A 21818-nucleotide genomic window follows, 5' to 3' on the forward strand; every position below is an offset into this window, starting at 1 on the left:
TATTTCATTTATCTTGTAAATGGGCTTATGGGTCTCCATGACCCCAGCCCTTATTTCTATGTAATAATAATAATAATAATAATAATATGTTGTTTTTTTTCAATTCTTTCACCATGTATATATAAATTTTTCAAAAAGGTAATAACTCCGTTGAAAAGAGTGTAAATATATTTTTTAAGAAATATTTTGAACTTTTCAGTTGTGTTAATTACCATTTAATAAATGCATAAGGTATGTTCACATGTACTATGGGCGGCAGATTCATTTTGAATGCCTGCCATTTTTGTAAACGACTAAATCTGAGATGGCCTCATATCTAAATTTGAATCTTTGTATGTGTAGTATGTGTGGTCCAAATTATATGCTTCTACCATTAAATGCACAATAATTCTTCAACACTAGGCTTACCACCATCATCAACCAAAATATATTGAAGTACTTTGGACACATTATCAGACGAAGAGAAAGCATGGAGAGGTTGGTGGTTGAAGGCAAGGTAGAGGGTAAAAGAACTCGAGAAAGATCGCCACTCCGATGGTCAGACCAAATAAAATGCGCCACCGGTTACTCTCTGTCTGAGGCAGCACACCGCGCCCAGGAGAGAGAAGAATGGATAGCAACCATTCGTCAAATACCATAACGTCACCACATCCTTACGAAGGATAAAGGATAGAGGAGGAGGAATTCTTACATTATTATTTGCACGAATCTGCCGCACATAGGTACCTACATGTGAATATAGGTTATGCATGTATTAAATGGTAATTAATATAACTAAAGGGTTCAAAATATTTCCTAAAAAATATTTTTACGCTATTTCCTAAAAAATATTTTTACGATATTTTCAACGCCGGTATCACCTTTTTGAAAAATTAGTATATACAGGGTGAAAGAATTGAAAAAGAAACAACATATTTTTGCATAAAAAAAAACAGTAAAAACACAAATTCTGGTAAACCGATTCTTCCGGTTCAAGATCTCGCTATTATTCATAAAAAAGAACCTATATACCAAATTTGGTTGAAATTGACATCTCGTTCAAAAGACATCGTGATATTAGTCACATATGTATAGTCGCCATTTTGAATGGCCGGCATTTTTGTAAAAGGAACAAAAACTGAGATGGCCTCGTATCTAATTTTGAACCTCGATATGTGTAGTATATGTGGTCCAAATTATATGCTTCTACCATTGAATGCACAATTATTCTTATAATATTTGCACGAATCTGCCGCATATAGGTACATGTGAAGATACGTTTTGCACTTAATAAATGGCAATTAACATAACTAAAAAGTTAAAAATATTTCCTAAAAAATATTTTTACGCTCTTTTTAATGGCCGTATTAACTATTTGAAAAAATAATACATACAGGGTGAAATAATTGAAAAAAAACAACATATTTTTACATAAAAACCAGGAAAAGCACAACTTCTGGTACACCGATTTTTCCGGCTCAAGACCTCGATCTTATACATTAAAAAAAGAACCTACATACCAAATTTGGTTGAAATCTGAAGTCTCGTTCAAAAGTTATCATGCTATTAGTCACATATTATGTATAGTCGCGATTTTGAATCCCGCCATTTTTGTAAAAGACAAAATCTGGGATGGCCTCCTATTTAAATTTGAACCTTTATATGTGTAGTATATGTGGTCCAAATTATATGCTTCTATCATTAAATGCACAATTCTTATAATATTTGCACGAATCTGCCGCACTATCGAATAAAATACTGCTCTAAATATAATAAACTTTATTTTTACAAGAAAATTATGAACGCATACCTGATATTAAAAAAATGGTGGAGGTTCTTACAAAATCCTTTAAAACCGGATTATAAAAAAATTTTGAGTATTGGTCATTAAAAAATAATAAAATAATATTGAAAGCACTTGAATGCAGAACAACTAAATGAACTTGCTGCCATACTAATAGCGAAAGAATACACTGGACTGCTTTTAACTATAGAAACGTAAACAATAGGGATGCCGGTTTTTGACAAAACACCGGTTTTCGGTATTACCGGTTTTTTTTGCTTACGGTTTAACCTGGCGGTTATAACCGGCCAAAAAAACCGGTTTTTGCAAAAACCGGTTTTCGGTTTTTTTTTAATCCATAAGTTATTACAATGTTACATTTACAATGCACTTTAGTTTGCGATACTCCACTCGACTCGATACTCGATATCAATATGATCAAAATTAGTACTATCGAAAGAACATCAATATCAATATAAATAAAACACAATTTTTAATAAAATCATTTTATTCTATTAATTATTGCGTATATTAATTTCTTATTTTATTATTATTATATATTTATTGATTATTATTAAATATAATATAGAGTAAGATTAATATACATATTGCAATAATATACAATTTAACCCAACCATTTCAACTTATAAAAAATTTCCCAGACTCTTTCAAATGAAATTAAAAAAAAATAATATCAACATAAATATTTTACTTAAAAATAAATTAAATAATGCAATTTATCTTTTATTTTTACTAACATCAAAAAAAATTATCATTTATTTCTTTTAACACGTTTGTATATTTGTATAATAGGTACATTTTAACTCATTTAATACTTCCTGTATGGGTGTATCGTTTTGAAAACGTAGGGAAATCCTTGGAGATTCGTATTCGTAATCGGTAATTCGATATTCATAGTCAGAATATTATTTTTGGTAATCACAAAAAGTCATTCACCCACTTTCAATGTCAAGAGTCAACTGTAAAAAATTGATGATGTTACAAATACCTTTTCAACCAAATATTAAAAAAAAATTTTTATAAAAAAATTTATTATTATTTTTATTTATTATTTATCATTTTTTTATCGCTTTATAAAAAGAAAGAAAAAAAAAGAGCAAAAAAAAAGAGAAAAAAGAGAGAAAAAAAACTAAGAAGATGTAAACCTCCGCGAAGTTAAATCGGGTTTATGTCTTAGCGTAGTAAAAAAAAAACAATTAAAAATATACATATATACAGGGTGTCCAGAAACTCTACCGACAAATGAAGACAGGAGATTCTTCACATAATTTTAAGATAATTTAACCCAATTTACTTAGTCCGAAAATGCTTCCTAAGGGAACTAGAGCTCTTTGAAGATGGCGTCTTGTAATTAGTTTTTCTTAAATACCTCCAGAATGCTTCTATTTAGAAAAACAAAAATTGGTACGCGTATTTATCTTCAAGATATAAATCTAATTCATCCATTTCAAATTTCTAGTACCGATCATAGGCGTCCGTTTTGGGTAGGACAGCGGTTACTTTATCGCATAACTTTTTTATCTCTAACTTTTATGCATTTCTGATACTGGATTATTAAATTGGGAATTATTTTAGTACTAAAAGGTTGGACACACCGTTTTCTAGAAAAATCGATTTAAAAACTTTTCGCTTTTTGAATTAAAAAAAAATTTCACAAAGAAAACTGTTTAGAAAGATGAAAACTGGTACATTTATTTATATTCCAGAGATAAATCGATTTCATTAATTGCGAATTTCTAGTACTGGTCATAGGCGTCCGTTTTGGGTAGGTCAACAGTTATTTTATAGCATAACTTTTTTGTCTTGAATTTTTGAGCATTTTTGACACTAGATTATTAAATTATGAGGTATTCGAGTACTAAAAGTTACTCTTACTTTATGTTGGTAAAATATTTCGTTTTTTGTTGAAAAGTTCTTTCAATTTTTTTTCAAATTCCAACAACGAAAAATTTTCAAATCGATTTTTCTAGAAAACGGTGTGTCCTACCGACTTAAATGAAGAGTACCTTTTAGTACTAGAATACCTCACAATTTAATAATCAGGTGTCAAAAAAGCATAAAAGTTAAGGACAAAAAAGTTATGCGATAAAATACCCGTTGCTCTACCCAAAACGCACGCCTATGACCGGTACTAGAAATTTGCAATAGATGGAATCGATTCACCTCTGAAAAGTAAATATGCATACCAATTTTCGTTTTTCTAAATAGAAGCGTTCTGGAGGTATTTAAGAAAAACTAATTTCATGACGCCATCTTCAAAGAGCTCTAGCTCCCTTAGGAAGCATTTTCGGACTAGGTGAATTGGGTTAAATTGCCTTAAAATTATCTGAGGAATTTCCTGTCTTCGTTTGTCGGTAGAGTTTCTGGACACCCTGTATATAAAAAAATATATATATATATACAAAAAAAAATAAATATATACAAAAAAAATATTTACATCCAAAATAATGTATTTATTTAGATAGTAGTATGTTAGTTTATTATGTACATATATTTAGTGTTAAAAATACAAAAAAATTCCTCTGATTGAAAAAAAAATATTTGTTTTTAAAATAAAATGTCTGGCTAATTGGCTCAGCCAAGGCCATCAAATTCACACAAAAAAAAAACCAAATATTATAATAAAACTTAATTGTTTCTGGCTGATGTGAGTTTGCACTTTCAGTTTGCTTCTGTATTTATAAAATAAAATTTGAATTATGGTTTTGTTTGGAATAATTACTTGAGAATAATAATTATGATTGGGATCCTAAATAATACCTAACCTAATCCTAATCACCGTAAAAACCTAATAACCGGTTTTTACTTTAAAAAAAAACCGGTTATAACCGGGACAAAAAAACAACCGGTAAAACCGGTTATTGCGAAGTAAAAAACAGGTTTTAGGTTAAAACCGGTAGGAACCGGTAGGTTTTTCCCATCCCTACTTACATGTGGTACGTGATACCGCAAGAAAATTTTACGTCAAAGTAGTTCAAAGACTAAATACGGGGCATTCACGCTCTGATTTGTAGTACCTCTAGTGGTACGACAAGAGAGAGAGTGATACTACTTTGTGGTACCTCTAGTCGTACTACAACACCATTCACCACCCAAATTTTATCTTTCTAGCCGCCAACAAAGGTCTTACCTTTCAGCCACCTGTTTTCACAGTGGTGTACACTAAAAAATGTATCGAGTAAAGTCTATGCAAAATATAATTCGGAGGATTTGTGTTTTTAAAAATTGGGGTACATGAGTTGAGGTTTCATAATTAAGCATGCCATAAGTTTCGTTTCTCTATCATTTGTCTAGGGCTGATATGAACTAATTAATTTTTACGACTCTTGTAATTTTTACGACTTTTTAAGATGTAGGGTAGTTATATTCTATTTAAAAAAAACTAAACTGGAGCTCGGATTTGCATTTAAAACTGAATAGTAAATTTGCATAAGATGCCAAAAGAAAATAGTTTTAGATTAATAAGAAACTGGTCTTTATTTACAGAAAGGAAAATTATTGGTCCCAACAAAAAGTAGATAATAAATAATCGTGTATTTTAATAAGGGTAATTTTTGTGACAGTTTATTTTCTATTAAATATTTGCAAACTAGGAATGTTTGCGTAAAGAAACTTGTAGACATCCCCTACGTAATATATTGCGAGGCATAAGTTAGGGATATAGAAAATTTATGCTCATTTTCATAGATAATTTTTTCGTGAACGGATTAACGGATCCCGCTAATTTTTTTACTATTTTAGATATTTCTTTAGTATTGTTTCGCTATAACTTTTCCCATGCGTCACGATTCATTTTAAAACAAATTAAATCAAAACAAAGTGAAACGTACGCCGATGTGTGTAGTATAATATACATAGTATACAGTATACAAAAAGTATATACACATCGACGTTCGTTTCACTTTATGTTTTGACTTAATTTGTTTGAAAAAGAATCGTGACGCATGGGGAAAGTTATAGCGGACGAACAATATTAACACAGTTGTGCAAAGATTTGCTCAAACTTCTTTTTTGTACTTATACTGGGTGGAGAAAAAGAAATGTTTTTCTTATGTTAAGTTTGAAACACCCTGTAGGGAGGACAAGGTACAATAATGAGTATGCATCGGAATCGTATTATAGTCTTATGTTTGGTGAATTTTTTTTTGAATGTGCCTGATATCTTTAGAAATAAAGAAAATAGACGGTTTTGTATTTTAACTTGTGTTTTAACCGAAACAAAAGTTTCAGACACCCTTTAGGGAGGAAGAGGTAAAATGGTGGTTATGCATCGATACTATGTTGTAGTCTCATCTTTTGTGAATCTTTTTTTTTTATTTTTCTGATATCTTTAATAACAAAGAAACTAGACGGTTTTACTTTTTAATATGTTTTAACTGACGACTGCGATACGTCAGGAGGTCATGTCTTATCATACCACTAAGACGACATTATTTCCTACATATAGTGCGAAAGAAAAAGAGTGTTCAAGGAAAAATAATATGTGTAATGTAACTCTCAATATTTAAAGAGCCTCCAGGTAGACACCGAATCCGTATTACTTTCAGGGAAATTCCACCCCAAAACATCATAGAGCCTCCATTAAACAATCTTGTCTCTCTTATGTTGTGCTGTGGATACCACTTACCTGATCGACAATCGTTTAGGTTATGTGCCTTTCTGTTTTTAAAGTTTTGTTAACTGTTATTTGTTAGTGTTAATTTAGTTTTGTTTCAGTAAAAATACATGTTAAGGAGTAAAACCACCTATTTTCTTTGTTATTTTCTTTATCTTTAAAAAGCTAAATATATCAGAGAGATTCAAAAAACAAAATGTTTACAAAACATAAGACTACAATACGATTCCGATCTATACATAGATTTGTACCTAGTTCTCCCTACAGGGTGTTTCAAACTTAACATAAGAAAAACATTACTTTTCTTCCACCCGGTATAAGTACAAAAAAGAAGTTTAATTAAATTTCTGCACAACTGTGTAAATACTAAAGAAATATCTAAGATAATAAAAACAAAAATTAGCGAAATCCATTAATCCGTTCACGAAAAAATCACCTATGAAAATGAGCATACATTTTCTATATCCTTAACTTATGACTCTCAGTGTAGTGGAAATTTTTAATCCAACATCCAACATCGGCATTCACGCTCCAACTTTCTTAGTAATAACACTAGTCGTACCACTGGTATTACTAGTAGTACTACAACCCATTCACGGTCTGATTTTAAACGGGGCATTCACGCTCTGATTTGTAGTACCACTAGTGGTACGACAAGAGAGAGAGAGAGAGTGATACTACTTTGTGGTCCCTCTAGTCGTACTACAACACCATTCACCATCCAACATTTTATCTTTCTAGCCGCCAAAAAAGGTCTTACCTTTCAGCCATCTGTTTTCACGGTGGTGTACACTAAAAAATGTATCCAGTAAAGTCTCTGCAAAATATAATTCGGAGGATTTGGGTACATAAGTTGAGGTTTCATAATTATTAAGCATGCCATAAGTTTCGTTTCTCTATCATTTTTCTAGGGCTGATATGAACTAATTAATTTTTACGACTCTTGTAATTTTTACGACTTTTTAAGACGTAGGGTAGTTATATTCTATTTTAGTAAACTAAACTGGAGCTGGGATTTGCATTTAAAAATGAATAGTAAATTTGCGTAAGATGCCAAAAGAAAATAGTTTTAGATTAATAAGAAACTGGTCTTTATTTACAAAAAGGAAAATGATTGGTCCCAACAAAAAGTAGATAATAAATAATCGTGTATTTTAATAAGGGTAATTTTTGTGACAGTTTATTTTCTATTAAATATTTGCAAAATAGGAATGTTTGCGTAAAGAAACTTGTAGACATCCCATACGTAATATACTGCGAGGCATAAGTTAGGGATATAGAAAATGTATGCTCATTTTCATAGTTGATTTTTTCGTGAACGGATTAACGGATCCAGGTAATTTTTTTTTTACTATTTTAGATATTTCTTTAGTATTGTTTCGCTATAACTTTTCCCATGCGTCACGATTCATTTTAAAACAAATTAAGTCAAAACGTAAAGTGAAACGTACGCCGATGTGTGTAGTATAATATACATAGTATACAGTATACAAAATGTATATACACATCGACGTTATGTTTTGACTTAATTTGTTTGAAAAAGAATCGTGACAGATGGGAAAAGTTATAGCGGACGAACAATATTATCACAGTTGTGCAAAGATTTAGTCAAATTTCTTTTTTGTACTTATACTGGGTGGAGGAAAAGAAATGTTTTCCTTATGTTAAGTTTGAAACATCCTGTAGAGAGGACGAGGTACAATAATGCATCGGAATCGTATTGTAGTCTTATGTTTGGTGAATTTTTTTTTTTGAATGTGCCTGATATCTTTAGAAACAAAGAAAATAGACGGTTATGTATTTTAACTTGTGTTTTAACCGAAACTAAAGTTTGAGACACCCTTTAGGGAGGAAGAGGTAAAATGGTGGTTATGCATCGATACTATGTTGTAGTCTCATCTTTTGTGAATCATTTATTTTTAAAATTTTTCTGATATCTTTAATAACAAAGAAACTAGACCGTTTTACTATTTAATATGTGTTCTAACTGACGACTGCGATACGTGAGGAGGTCACGTCTTATCATACCACTAAGACGACATTATTTCCTATATATAGTGCGAAAGAAAAAGAGTGTTTAAAGAAAAACGTTACGTTATGTGCCTTTCTGTTTTTAAAGTTTTGTTAACTGTTATTTGTTAGTGTTAATTTAGTTTTGTTTCAGTAAAAATACATGGTAAGGAGTAAAACAACCTATTCTCTTTGTTATTTTCTTTATCTTTAGAAAGCTAAAGATATCAGGGAGATTCAAAAAACAAAATGTTCACAAAACATAAGACTACAATAAGGTTCCGATCTATACACAGATTTGTACCTCGTTCTCTCTACCGGGTGTTTCAAACTTAACATAAGAAAAACATTACTTTTCTTCCACCCGGTATAAGTACAAAAAAGAAGTTTAATTAAATTTTTGCACAACTGTGTAAATACTAAAGAAATATCTAAGATAATAAAAACAAAAATGAGCGAAATCCGTTAATCTGTTCACGAAAAAATAAACTATAAAAATGAGCATACATTTTCTATATCCTTAACTTATGACTCTCAGTGTAGTGGAAATTTTTAATCCAACATTCAACATCGGCATTCACGCTCCAACTTTCTTTGTAATACCGCTATTCGTACCACTAGTGGTATTACTAGTAGTACTACAACCCATTCACGGTCTGATTTTAGATCCAACATATCACTTTCTCTCTCTTGTCGTACCACTAGTAATACTACAAATCAGATCATGAATGAGGCCCTTTAGATCCAACATATCACTCTCTCTCTCTTGTCGTACCACTAGAGGTACTACAAATCAGATCATGAATGCCCCGCCTGCAGCAGTCAGGAGCAGATAAAATTACACACCACTTGAAGGTCCCCAGATGATGTTCTAGGAATCTTTTATACAACAATTTTTACAACAAAATATATTTTTGGCGCGCTATGGCATACTTACCCCACATTAGTGGTTAAGGGTTAAGACATTATGACACCTTTTTACACTTATGAATAGAAAAGATAATAATAAAAATATAACTATTGTACTTACACGATATAACAAAAGCCCAAGTTGCAAATCCAATATCCATGAAAGTAGCTGCTAGCATGCACATTCCCTTTGTTTCTGCAGGGAATGGAATAACAAAGTAATATGGTAGCACATCATAGCAAGTTGTGTTGCCTATAAAATCATTACCCTCCGTTTCTTTGTCTATAGCCATTACGGTTGATACATGAGCAGATGCGCCAACACCACCATACATACTTAGGGTCTGAAATGCAAATTTTTATTAGTTTTTAATAGATTTTATTCAACCGGATTGCCCGCGATAGATATTATCTCTTCTGGTTCAAACTTTAGTTAGCACACTGCAATGGTATATAATGTGTATGGCAGTCACATGGCAGTGTATGGCAGTATTTCAGTGATCGTTTTGGTCTCTCGTTTATTGAGCTTCATCAAATTATTCGAGAGGTTTTTCTTGATTATTTTTTAGTCTGGATTTGCCCCTGAATGACTCTCCCTTTCTATTGATGATTCCTTATCAGCTATTTTTGAACCTCTTTTTCGTAGTATGTATCTTTATGGTGCCACCGACAAGTTCTGGGCCTTCAAAGGTTTCTCTTGAGCCTGGTTTTGCCAACAGATCTGCTAGTTCATTCCCATGCGCCCACATTAAAGACACTTTGGTGTATTTTGCCAGGTTATTGTGTAATCGGACGACAAAAAAGGATTGACGCATTTGAAATGTGGTGCTGGAGAAGAATGCTTCGGATCTCATGGACGGAACACAGAACAAATCTCTGTCCTCCAAGAGCTTAACATTCAGACTCGACTTTCCTCTATTTGCCTCTCCACCGTCTTAAACATTTTCGGCCATATTGCAAAAAGAAGTGATGATAATCTTGAGAAACTTATAATTTTGGGAAACGTTGAATGGCGCAGAAGTAGAGGTCGCTCACCTACTCGATGGACGGATCAAGTACAGAAAGCCAGTGGAAAAATATTCTCTGAATCCATGAGGGAAGCTCAGGATAGAAGCCACTGGAAAGAGATAGTTGCTCGTATTATAGGAAATCACGACACTCAGCAATGAGGAAACGACTGAGGAGGAGGAACCCAGGTTATTGAGGAGATCTTTGCATTCTTCACCAATTTTGATTTGGTGAGTGGGTCATTTTCTGTCAGAATAGCCACTTGGCTATCTGTGTAAATGTTGATTCTCTTAGTCTCCATCTATGATTTAACCAATGTAGAACTTCTTCTTCTGCTATTGCTGAATTCACTAATGAAGGTTGGCTATAACTATTGCAAATTCGTCATCAAATCAACACCTTCTGCTTTTCTGAAAATCTTATCTTTTAACCCGTTCCAGTCACGAATGTTTTTCAGCCAGGATATTTTTGTCGTCTATCAGGACTCCTTTTTCCTTCGACTTTACCCTCCATAATTAGCTGTAACAACTCGTACTTATTATTTCTAAGTATGTGCTCCAAATATGCTGTTTTTCTCTTCTTAATGGTGGTCAAAAATTCTCTGTCTCTTCCCATTCGGTGCAACACCATTTCCTTCGTAATATGATCGGTCCACGGTATTTTCAAAATTATTCTGAAAAGCTACATCTCAAAAGCTTCTAGCTTTCTCAATAGGTCAACATTAAGATTCCAAACTTCGACACTAATGCAGGCCACCGAAGAAAATATGGCACAAGAAAATAGCTTTAGAGCCATACTTATTAATATATTTTATAAATAACTTATCAAACATTATAATATTCTGCCTATTCTGCCTATTCTATGAATATGCCTATTCATACTTACTAAAAAAGCAACTGTTGAACTGATCTTCATCTCAGCCGCATACAAAGCGCTGGGTCCATTTTCATTAAGAGATGTATACTTAAATCTATCGTCTTGTAAATTATTTCGTATCTTATTAACTCTTCTTTGAAAGAAAACATATATACTGAGTTTTATCATGCCCAAAGTATGAGTTAAACACATTCCTATGTAGCTCAGCAATTTGGAAATATTGTTAAGCATTTCATTAAATATCATATACTCATACACTACGAAGGCGAAGCCAATAAAATAAATAAAGAATACGTACAGATAATAGACGAAACGTAGGAGGAAGTTAATGTTTTTTCCTGGACGTCCAAGTCCTGCCACATATTTGACTACGTCATTGGCTTTGAAGAAATTTTCGGCATAACCATACTTGAGAGACATTGTTTATATTTGTATATGACTTTGTCGTTTTTAGGTGTATTTATACAAGTAGATTTCGTATAATAATAGGGTAATTGTATATCATATGTAATTTTAGGGTCCAAAACTTTTGTGTTTTGTTGGTTATATGTTCATGTCATTGGCGCACAGATTTAAAAACATTTATAAAATTTTATTGGCCAATTTGTGATGGGTAGCTCTTCTAATACGACAGACTCAGTAAAACACAGGTTAAAACAAAATAAATATATTCGATCTAATTATTTACAGGTCAAAAGAAATAAAAATAAAATATCATTCTATTCGTCGCCGAGTCGCAGCGAAGTCCTTCGGATAGACGTCTGAAAAAGAAAAGCAAAATTAACAATAATGCGAAACGTTCTTACACCTCAGCACAGTGTAAGTTTACACAACAGTCACGCTATTCAAATATATAAAATCGGGAGCTCGCTCACCAAGCTTGCCACCGTTTACTTATGAGCCGCAAATTACCTCACCACGGTACACCTTGCGGCTCGAGTTGGCCTGCCTTAGCTTGCGAGATCACTTCACCATGGTGCCTCAGTTCTCAGGTCGGCCTGCCTAGCTCACCTCGCTTGGCTGGTTGTGGAGCCCAGAGCTGTCGCTTCAAGACTACCTGCTTCCTGGCTCCCTGCTCGGGCGCCATTTGTAACGGGTAGCTCTTTCAGCACGACAGACTCAGTAAAACACAGGTTAAAAATAAAGTAAACATATTTAAGATAATTATATACAGTTTAAAACAAATAAAATAAAATATAATTCCTTCTTCTGAAAAGGAAAAACAATATTAAACTTTATGACAGTCATCCGATCATAATAGCAACATTAAAATGATACGATAAACAGCACAATATATACAATAAAAATCTCCCTGCGTTAAATCAACATAGCCATATATTCCGATCCGCATATACCGCATATACCGCATTTCACTTCAATGCGGCACGTAGTCACTCGCTCCTCGCTTCTACCGCCCACTGCGGTAACGGTCATGGCAAGACTCCACTTCACCACATTGGCGTCCGCCTAGGCATAGTTCCACCTCACAAACGGTGCATCTTTGCCCATCCAGCTAGTGCTAGTTCTACACGCTAGCAACAACTGTCGAGCCATTGCTAGTTCAACACGCTAGCAATGACTGAATTTCCCCAGCGGTGCTATGCGCCAACACGGCTGCTCCTACGGTTGTCTCTGGTCGACCGGCCCATCGCTTCGCTCTGGCATCATATCGTTACAAACTACATATTAATAATAAAAAGATAGTTATTACATATTAACAAAATAAGTATATTATTAATTATTATAAAATGTTATCACGATTTCTCCTAATATAAAAAGATCATAAAAAATTAATGCTGAACATAGGCCTCTTTCTCGTGTTTTCAACCACATTTATCTTATTTGCATCCCTTTTTTTATTAAGCCTTCTTAAATAGTCGTGTAGGTGGTAATGCCCATGTGTCCCACCCTTCTTCATTTTGTCAGTCATATTGGTTCTTCTCCTAATCTTTTTTTACTTTGTCTTGTAGAGTAATTCCTAGCTTGAATCGCTTCATTCTTCTCTCTGTGACCCTCAATTTGAGATCTGAAGCTTTTGTTAAGGTACGTGTTTTTATTCCGAATGACAACATTGGTAGGAAATATTTTTAAACACTTTTCTTTTCAGGAATATATGCAGCTCACTTTTAAAAGTTTCTCTTAGTTTTCCATACGCTACCCACCCAAAATCGATTCTTCTCTTTTAGTTGTTGGGCCTAATTATTATCCGTGCTAATTCTAATTTCGTGTCTTTATATTTATCTACGAGTTCTATTTTTGGTCTAGCATTATGGATGTCCTGGTTAGGTACCAGATTTGTCATTATCTTTGTTTTATTCTACTATTTTACTTGTTTATCGGCGGTTGTTGCCTATCAGCCTATACTTGTTTCGATGCCGATGATTGTTCCATTCTTTTTTTCTATATAGTGCCCTCTCGTTCGTTATTGATGCTCTTTATGACTTCATCCATAATTAGATTGAACAGCATAGGGCCTGGTGAATCCCCCTGTCCTATTCTATTTCATGTATCTGTAGGTTCTCTCAGTTGTCGATCTATTCTTCCGCATCTAGACTTCCGCTTTTAAAAATTAATTGTTAGATTTGTTCAAATCCATTATTTTATAGACGGTTTCAATTATTGTTTTAATATTATCCAGCGGGATCTCTTTAAGGGATCTTCTTCTTCTTCCTTCTTGTATGTAGGCTTTAAAGCCTGTTTCTTCTTCAATATTAGCATCCTAAATTATTTAAGTTATCGCACCACCTTTTTCTTGGTCTGCCAATACTTCTTCATCCATTTGGTGACTTATTTCTTGCTATTCGTACTATGCTATCCTCTGACATTCTACTAATGTGTTCGTTCCATTCCTGTTTCCGTTTTGTCGCCCATCCATTAATGTCTTCTCCATTGCATGATCTTCTTATGTTTTCGCTTCTGTCCCTATCCAACAGACTTTTCCCTAATATTCGTCGGAGTATTTTCATCTCTGTTGTTTTCATCTCTGTTGTTCGGGGTATTTTCATCTCAGTAGCCGTCTCGTTTTAGATGTGTCAGATCTTGTCTCCGCCGTGTATGCCAATATAGGTCTAATTGCTGCTTTATAGATTCTTGTTTTTGTGTCTTGTCTTAGGTGTTTGTACTTCCAGATTGTGTCATTAAGGGATCCCGCCGCTTTACTTGCTTTTAAGCTTTGTTGTCGTACTTCCCTTTCAACATCTCCGTAACTGGTTATATCTATTCCCAGATATCTAAACCTTGCTTCCTGCTTTATTATTTTCCCATCAATTTCGATTTTACATCGTAGTGGGTATTTAGATGTCATACATTTAGTTTTTTCTGCTGATATTATCATATTTTATTTTTTGGCTGTTGTATTGAAGATGTGTGTTAATATTTGGAGATCGTCTTCTATCTCGGCGATTATTGCGGCGTCGTCTGCATAATATAATATTTGGATTTCTTTGTTCCCCATTCTGTAACCATGACCTTTACGTACTGCTTCTATTATTTCGTTCATTATTATATTAAAGAGCAGTGGGCTTAATGAGTCACCTTGCCTGACTCCGCTTTGTACTGGTATAAACTGCGTTAGTTTTCCATTCATCTTTGCCTGTATTCGATTACGAAAATAGATGTTTTTGATGGTTTGTATAACATTGATTGGTATGTTTCTTCTGTACAGTAAATGTAAGACGTCTTCGACTTGGATGCGATCGAAAGCCTTTGTTAGGTCTATAAAACATAGATATGCTGGTTTATTGTACTCAATGGCCTTTCTGTGATTTGTCTCAGTACAAATACAGCGTCTACGCAGGATCTTCCGGATCTGAATCCTTGTTGTTCATCTGATAAAGTTGTTAGTTTATTGATTTTGTTAGTTAGGACTTTTGTGGTTAGCTTAAGTGCAGTGTTCAGTAGATTTATACCTCTATAATTGTTGGGGTCTTCTTTGTCTCCTTTCTTGAACATTGGTATCATTATGCTGTTTCTCTTTGTGTCTGATATTTCTCTATATATCAGTGCAATATTAGTTTTTGTGTAAGTTTTGTCATCTCTAGGGATATACTTTCTCCTCCGTATTTTAGAAGCTCGTTGGTTATTCCGTCTGGTCCTGGTGACTTTCTGTTTTTGAGTGAATTTATGGCTATCTCTACTTCCTGAAAACTGATTTCTATTTCGTGTCTTAATTCAGGTAGGTTATTGTTTTGATTATTATTTTCCTTTCTTTTAAACAGTTCCGTCAAGTCTCTTTCCCATTCTTTTGCTGATATGTTATTGTATTCATTCAATTCTGCCATTTTTCCGTTAATTTCTTATGAATCTCCATATTCGTTTTTGTGTTCCGTAGAAGTCGCTTTCCATCCTTTTTGTAAACTGTTCCCAGTGTTCATTTTTTGTTCTTTTTACCAATTGCTTTGTTTCATTTCGTATTCTTCTATAGGTGTCTCTGGATTCTAGAGTGTTTGATGTTTTATACTGCATGTAGGCTTCTCGCTTCTCTTTACATTTCTCTTTTATTTCTTTTCTGAACCATGATGTATTGTTGTTGTTTCTTTTGTTCAGTCTTTAAGGGATGTAGTACATATTTAAGTCTTACTCTGTCAAAGGTCTTCTTCAAGTCGATCGAATATAGGAATGGGAGTCTATTGTCACTGTAATCTGTTTTATGACGAATATTTCAACTGTACACGACATGACCTTCGCGTACGGAAACCCTATTGCTAATCTGCTAAGTTTATGTGCTAATCGATTGGTTCATGCAAAATTTAGTTGTAAGTCTCATGGTAGTATTTAGCAAATTGATTCATCATCATTATGGTTTATTTACTCTTGGCGGAGTGTTTGCCGCCCTTTTGGGCTCTCTGATTCATGCATAACGCTCCTTCCAATTGTAGATTATCAGCTTCTTTATGTCTCCTAAGACTTGATCTCTCCATATTGTTTTGGGTCTTCTCTTTGGTCTCTTTGTTGTTGGTCTCCAGCCAGTTACTCGCTTTACCGTAGAGTCTGGGTTAGCTCTTTCTGTGTGTCCCAGCCACCTGAGCCTTTGCGCCTTCACGAACTTGATTATGTCTTCACCCTGGATGACTTCTTTAATTTCTTCATTGGTGAGTCTTCCAAATTCGTCTACACTTATCCTCACCGGTCCCATTATTCGTCGAATTATCTTTCTCTCTAAGATTTCTAACATCATTTTATCTTTTTGTGTTAGGCACATCGTCTCTGCATCATAGGTGATCACTGGCCTGATCGCAGTCTTGTAAATTTTTAATTTGGTTGTCTTACTAATGTGATTTTCTTTCAAGAATTTCTGGTAGTTCCAGTAGGTTTTATTACCCAGTAGGATGCGTTGATTTATTTCATCCGTTCTATCATTTTTGCCATTCACCATCACTCCCAAGTATTTGAAACGGTGTACTCTTTCAAACGTATATGCAACAAGCTTAATTTCTTTCTCGATGTTCGTATTCTCTCTTTAGCACTTGAGGTATTTTGTTTTGCTTTGATTTATTACTAGCCCTCTCTTGTTTGCTTCTTTATCTAGTATTACTATTATATTCTGCATGGTTTTTAAATCTCTAGTAACCAGTGCAATATCGTCTGCATACGCTGTCAGTTGGGCTGAAGATTCGATAATATTTCCCCTAATTTTGGCTGCTCTTACTGCTCCCTCTATGGCAATGTTAGATAATGTTGTTGACAGGGAGTCTCCCTGTCTCACACCTACCTACATTTGTACTTCCCTTCCTACTGACGGGCCTTCCCTTGTTAAGATTCGTGCCTTGGATTCCTTCATCGTCATTTTCGTGAGACATACTAGTTTTTCTTGAATGCCTAGTTGATCCATATCATCAATTAGCCCCTCCCTTATTACACTGTCAAAGGCTTGCTTGTAGTCAATAAACAGTATATGTAGATCTATTGATTTGTCCTTGTCTTCACTAGCTTGCTCGCATTCTTCATCGTACCAATCCTTTCTTTTATTGTCTTCCATTAGTCCTATCGTCTCCTCTGCTGTTGTTAAGATACTATCTTTTATGCCTTCCCATGTTTCATCTATGTTCGATGGTTTTAGGACTAGTAGTTTTTCTTCCAACTTGGTGCAGATATTTCTGTTTGCATTATCTGCATTTAGTTTTGACCGATTCCACCTCTTTCTTTTCTATCTGTCGGTTTTGTCTTTAAGTATCTTCAGTTACATGTCGCCTATCACCAAAATGTGATCCAAATCAGCATTGGCTTCCCTGTAAGACCTTAGGTTCTGTACAATTGTTCTCCATTTTTTTTTGAGATTAGGATGTGGTCTATTTGGTTTCTGTCCGTTGTTCCAGGTATTAGCCACGTTACTTTGTGCATGAATTGGGTGCTAATAATAAAAGTATTTGTTTGCTGCTGCTAGATTACATATTCTCCTGCCATTGTTATTCGTATTTTGATGGATAGTCTTTTTCCTGCGATTTCTCTGTTCATGTCTTCTTTCCCTATCTTTGCGTTGAAGTCTCCTAACATGATTAGTGCTACCGTCGAGTGCTGAAGATAAGTTGGGTTGAAAGAATCACAAATCTTGAAGTAATACGAAGGATAGGAAGAGACCCAGAAATTTTGTTAACGATAAAATGAAGAAAACTCGAGTATTTAGGTCATCTGATGAGACGTCATAAATACGCATTACTTCAAAATATAATGCAAGGAAAAATAGAAGGAAAACGGAATCCAGGCCGTAGAAGAATGTCATGGTTGCGGAATTTGAGAGAGTGGTTTGGCTGCACCACTAATGAACTTTTTAGGTCAGCTGTAAACAAAGTTAGGGTAGCCTTGATGATTTCCAAGCTCCGATAGAAGTGGTACAAGAATAAGAAGAACATGATTAGTATGTCGTTCTTTGGTATTTCTTCGTACAATTCTTCAAGTTTCTCATAGAATTCATTCTTTTCTTCTTCGGGAGCATTCTCTGTAGGGGCGTATATATTAACAAATGTTAAATTTGCTTGTTTATTTTTCATTCTTATATATGCTATTCTTCCATCAAGCGTTTTAAAGTTAATAATCTTGTCTCTTACGCTCTTACCAACTAGAAAGGCGGTTCCATTGCGACCCTGTTTGCTTTCTCCTGCTCCGATCTGTCATTACCACTCTACCATATTTCAACAATTTATCCTTTACTTGTAGCTTTTCTGTTATTTATTTTTTAAGTGTCATTTTACCTACTCATGATTGCTCATGTCAACTTCTTCGTTTATAGTAATTTCTGGTGTTTCTGGCTCAAACGCCAAATGTTGTTCTTCTGTATATAACTTCTTTAGATAGTCTATCCATGCATCCTTTTTAATGTGTTTTGAGTCTATTAATTCCTTCACCCTTGCTCTTTGACCTCCTACAAGGCGCCATATTTCTTTTTGTAAACCATAAACATCGTGCTCCAGTTGCTTTAAAAAGTGTCCACAATGCTCTTTTTAATTCTTCTCACAAGTGCACGTAGCACGTGTTTCATTTCTTATTCTCGTACAACAAACTACTAAAAGTAGGATAGGGATCAGCTAGTATCTATTCACACTCCAGGTTGTAAGCCGAAAATGTCAAGGTTAACAAAAATATGTATTAATATGCTTCGCAGGTTTCATAAAAGCCTTTATTGTAAGAAATTGTTGGAAGCATTTGGATAGGATTAGATACGATACATATTTTAACAGTTTTTATGTTGTCTGTATATAATACATTTGTTAGTTTTATTCATAAATGCTGTTAATCAGCTTTGTATCTTACAATCACATTAGATGAATTAAAAAAAATAAATGTCAGTATTAAAGTGCTATTTTATTAGCACGAACCGTTTATGATGCTGAAAGTTTATGTAATCTATTCCATGGGTCATTATAATTTAATCGGAATCATTGTTACTTATTCATTCTTTCCATGTAAGTTGAAATACAGTTTGCAAACAAACTTTCCTCCTACATTTATTTTTTTAGAATGTTCATACCAACATACGAAACTCTGAACTTGTAGTAATGATTGGTTTTGACGATTTGGGACTCTCATGTGTATGAATATTAGATAAAGTTAATAACTTATTCAATATGTTGTTCTGAAAGTAGTTTATTTGGGATTTATGACTGATATACTTTTCAATTTTTCTTTGTTTTTACTTCTTTTCGTGTATAACCTCCATGGCGCATTCCGTTTCATAAAATATCAAACTATTTCCAATTAAAAATTAATAACCATTTTCAATTTCGTTGCAACACGAAACTACAGCCGCATCATTATTCCAGTTTATTCAGAGAGTGCAGCAAGCACCTCTACCGGTTTCGACACTTATTAGTCTCTCATCAGGAGGCATATATGCTGCTCTCTCTGACCCAACTAGGACAAACCCCGGCGTGTAGTCACGGATCGCAACGAACGAAATGGCAGGGATGCCCTAGCGGCAACTGTTAGCAAATGACTAAGTTTTCAATCTAATAGCACATAAAACAACATCAAAAAAATGTTACTCTACATCCTACCAGATTGAAAACAATGGGAACCTTCTCTGGTAACACCTCCGAGGCTTCTACAATTTGCAAGCCATAACGGATGCTGAGACTAAGGAAGATGAGGGAATTTTACAATTTATAATTCACGTCCCATCTGCTCAGTGTACCCTGATCAGCTATTCAGTACGAAGGGAACCATTCTCGTTGGATCTTTACCACGCTGAGCAGATGGGACGTGAATTCTAAATTGTAAAATTCCCTCATCTTTCTTAGTTTCAGCATCCGTTATGGCTTGCAAATTGTAGAAGCCTCGGAGGTGTTACCAGAGAAGGTTCCCATTGTTTTCAATCTGGTAGGATGTAGAGTAACATTTTTTTGATGTTGTTTTATGTGCTATTAGATTGAAAACTTAGTCTTTTGCTAGCAATTGCCGCTAGGGCATCCCTGCACGCCGGGGTTTGTCCTAGTTGGGTCAGAGAGAGCAGCGTATGTGCCTCCTGATGAGACTAATAAGTTTCGAAACCGGTAGAGGTGCTTGCTGCACTCTCCGATTGAACTGGAATAATGATGCGGCTGTAGTTTCGTGTTTCAACGAAATTGAAAATGGTTATTCATTTTTGATTTACATGTTTACTCCGATTGGAGTACGAAGGGAACCATTCTCGCTGGAACTTTACCACGCTGAGCAGATGGGACGTTGATTATAAATTGTAAAATTCCCTTATCTTCCTTAGTCTCAGCATCCGTTATTGCTTGCAAATTGTAGAAGCCTCGGAGGTGTTACCAGAGAAGGTTTCCATTGTTTTCAATCTGGTAGGGTGTAGAGTAACATTTTTTTTGATGTTGTTTTATGTGTTATTAGATTGATTATTTCATTCATAGGAGATTCTGACCAATAGAAAGCTACAGAAATCTAAATTAAATTGATAATTTTTGATAATTGCCCGTCGTCAAGTATATTACGTCAGATGCCCTTAGTTGCTATGAAAAAATACATTCAGTGACATTAATGACAATTAATGTTTTAAAAGTTATAAAAGTGATGACTTTCAAGCGTCAAATATTTATAACAACTGTGTGTTTAATTGTACTAATTTGTACTTACATAAATAAATCACAATAACATTTTGGTTTTGAACAGTTTTATTCATGAAATCATCGCAACAAATTGCACTCGATCTCTAAAATTAATATAGAATTTTTGCCCTCGTGACACTTTGACATAATTTCACTCGCCTTCGGCTCGTGAAATTAAAACTGTCAGAGTGTCACTCGGGAAAAATTCAATAATTTTAGAGCTCTTGTGTAATTACTACTGAAAACTTAGTCTTTTAGTTTATTTCCAATTACTTTGATTATAATAATTCACAGAAAAATGTAGCTCCCTTTTTCAGTATTGTTTCCTTTTCGGGGATTTCCTACACTGCGATGTCCTACGATGTCCAAAGGTTAATATGATAAACCAATTAGAAGCCTTCGAGATGGGGTCATATCGTAGAATGCTCAAAATATCATGGGTTCAACGCATTTCAAACATAGAAGTATTAACACAGAATAGGTCAAGGTAAAATTGACTTAATTAAGATGATAGAAAAAAGAAAACTTGAATATCTGGGGCATATAATGAGAGGCAGTAGATACTGAATACTGCAGTTAATGCTCAACGGAAATACTGATGGAAAAAGCGGAATTGGTAGAAAGAATTATTCATGGCTCCGAAACCTTCCTCAATGGATTTGCTTATCAATAAATTAATTGTTACATTTACAATTGTATTTCAGTATAATTCCTTATTATTTTTATAAACGTTTTACTTTACAGGAAAATATACTATTTTTTAGTAGTGTAAATTGTACAGATATGAATTTTAAAAAATGATGATACTTATTTGTTGAACTTAATCTTCTTTCCAAATATGTTTTGTAATCCATCGGAAGCAAACTGCATATCTTTGTTTTGGTTGTGTTTTATACAAAAAAAAACACAAATATTTTTCTTCTCGAAAAAAGCGTAGACAGAATTCGCGAACCAGTGCAAATGTATCGATTATTTAAATGCTACTAATAATTTAAATTCAGTTCTCGTCCACACCTTCATAATTATACACTATTTTCTGAACCAGAATTCTGAATAAATCAATAGTGGAAAGTTTTAAATA

At 34.0% G+C, this 21818-nt stretch overlaps 2 protein-coding genes across 3 annotated transcripts in view; both read right to left on the reverse strand.

Annotated features, from left to right (window-relative positions):
* Positions 1–11614, reverse strand: part of LOC114334932 (odorant receptor 49b-like) — a 45865-nt gene extending 34251 nt beyond the window's left edge. For both annotated transcript variants that reach the window (XM_028285069.2, XM_028285068.2), the window contains exons 1-2: positions 11211–11614; positions 9439–9661 (exon numbers count right to left, since the gene is read on the reverse strand). In XM_028285069.2, coding sequence (XP_028140870.2) covers positions 9439–9661; positions 11211–11447 — 460 coding nt within the window. In that variant the 5' untranslated portion in view covers positions 11448–11614. The remainder of the gene's footprint in view (positions 1–9438; positions 9662–11210) is intronic.
* A 6774-nt stretch (positions 11615–18388) lies between these two features.
* Positions 18389–21818, reverse strand: part of LOC114334938 (odorant receptor 67a-like) — a 52250-nt gene continuing 48820 nt past the window's right edge. The window contains exon 5 of the mRNA XM_028285074.2: positions 18389–18610. Within this exon, the coding sequence (XP_028140875.2) occupies positions 18389–18610 (222 nt within the window). The remainder of the gene's footprint in view (positions 18611–21818) is intronic.

The sequence above is a fragment of the Diabrotica virgifera genome, chromosome 7, assembly GCF_917563875.1.
Source record: "Diabrotica virgifera virgifera chromosome 7, PGI_DIABVI_V3a".
Lineage (NCBI taxonomy): Eukaryota > Metazoa > Arthropoda > Insecta > Coleoptera > Chrysomelidae > Diabrotica > Diabrotica virgifera.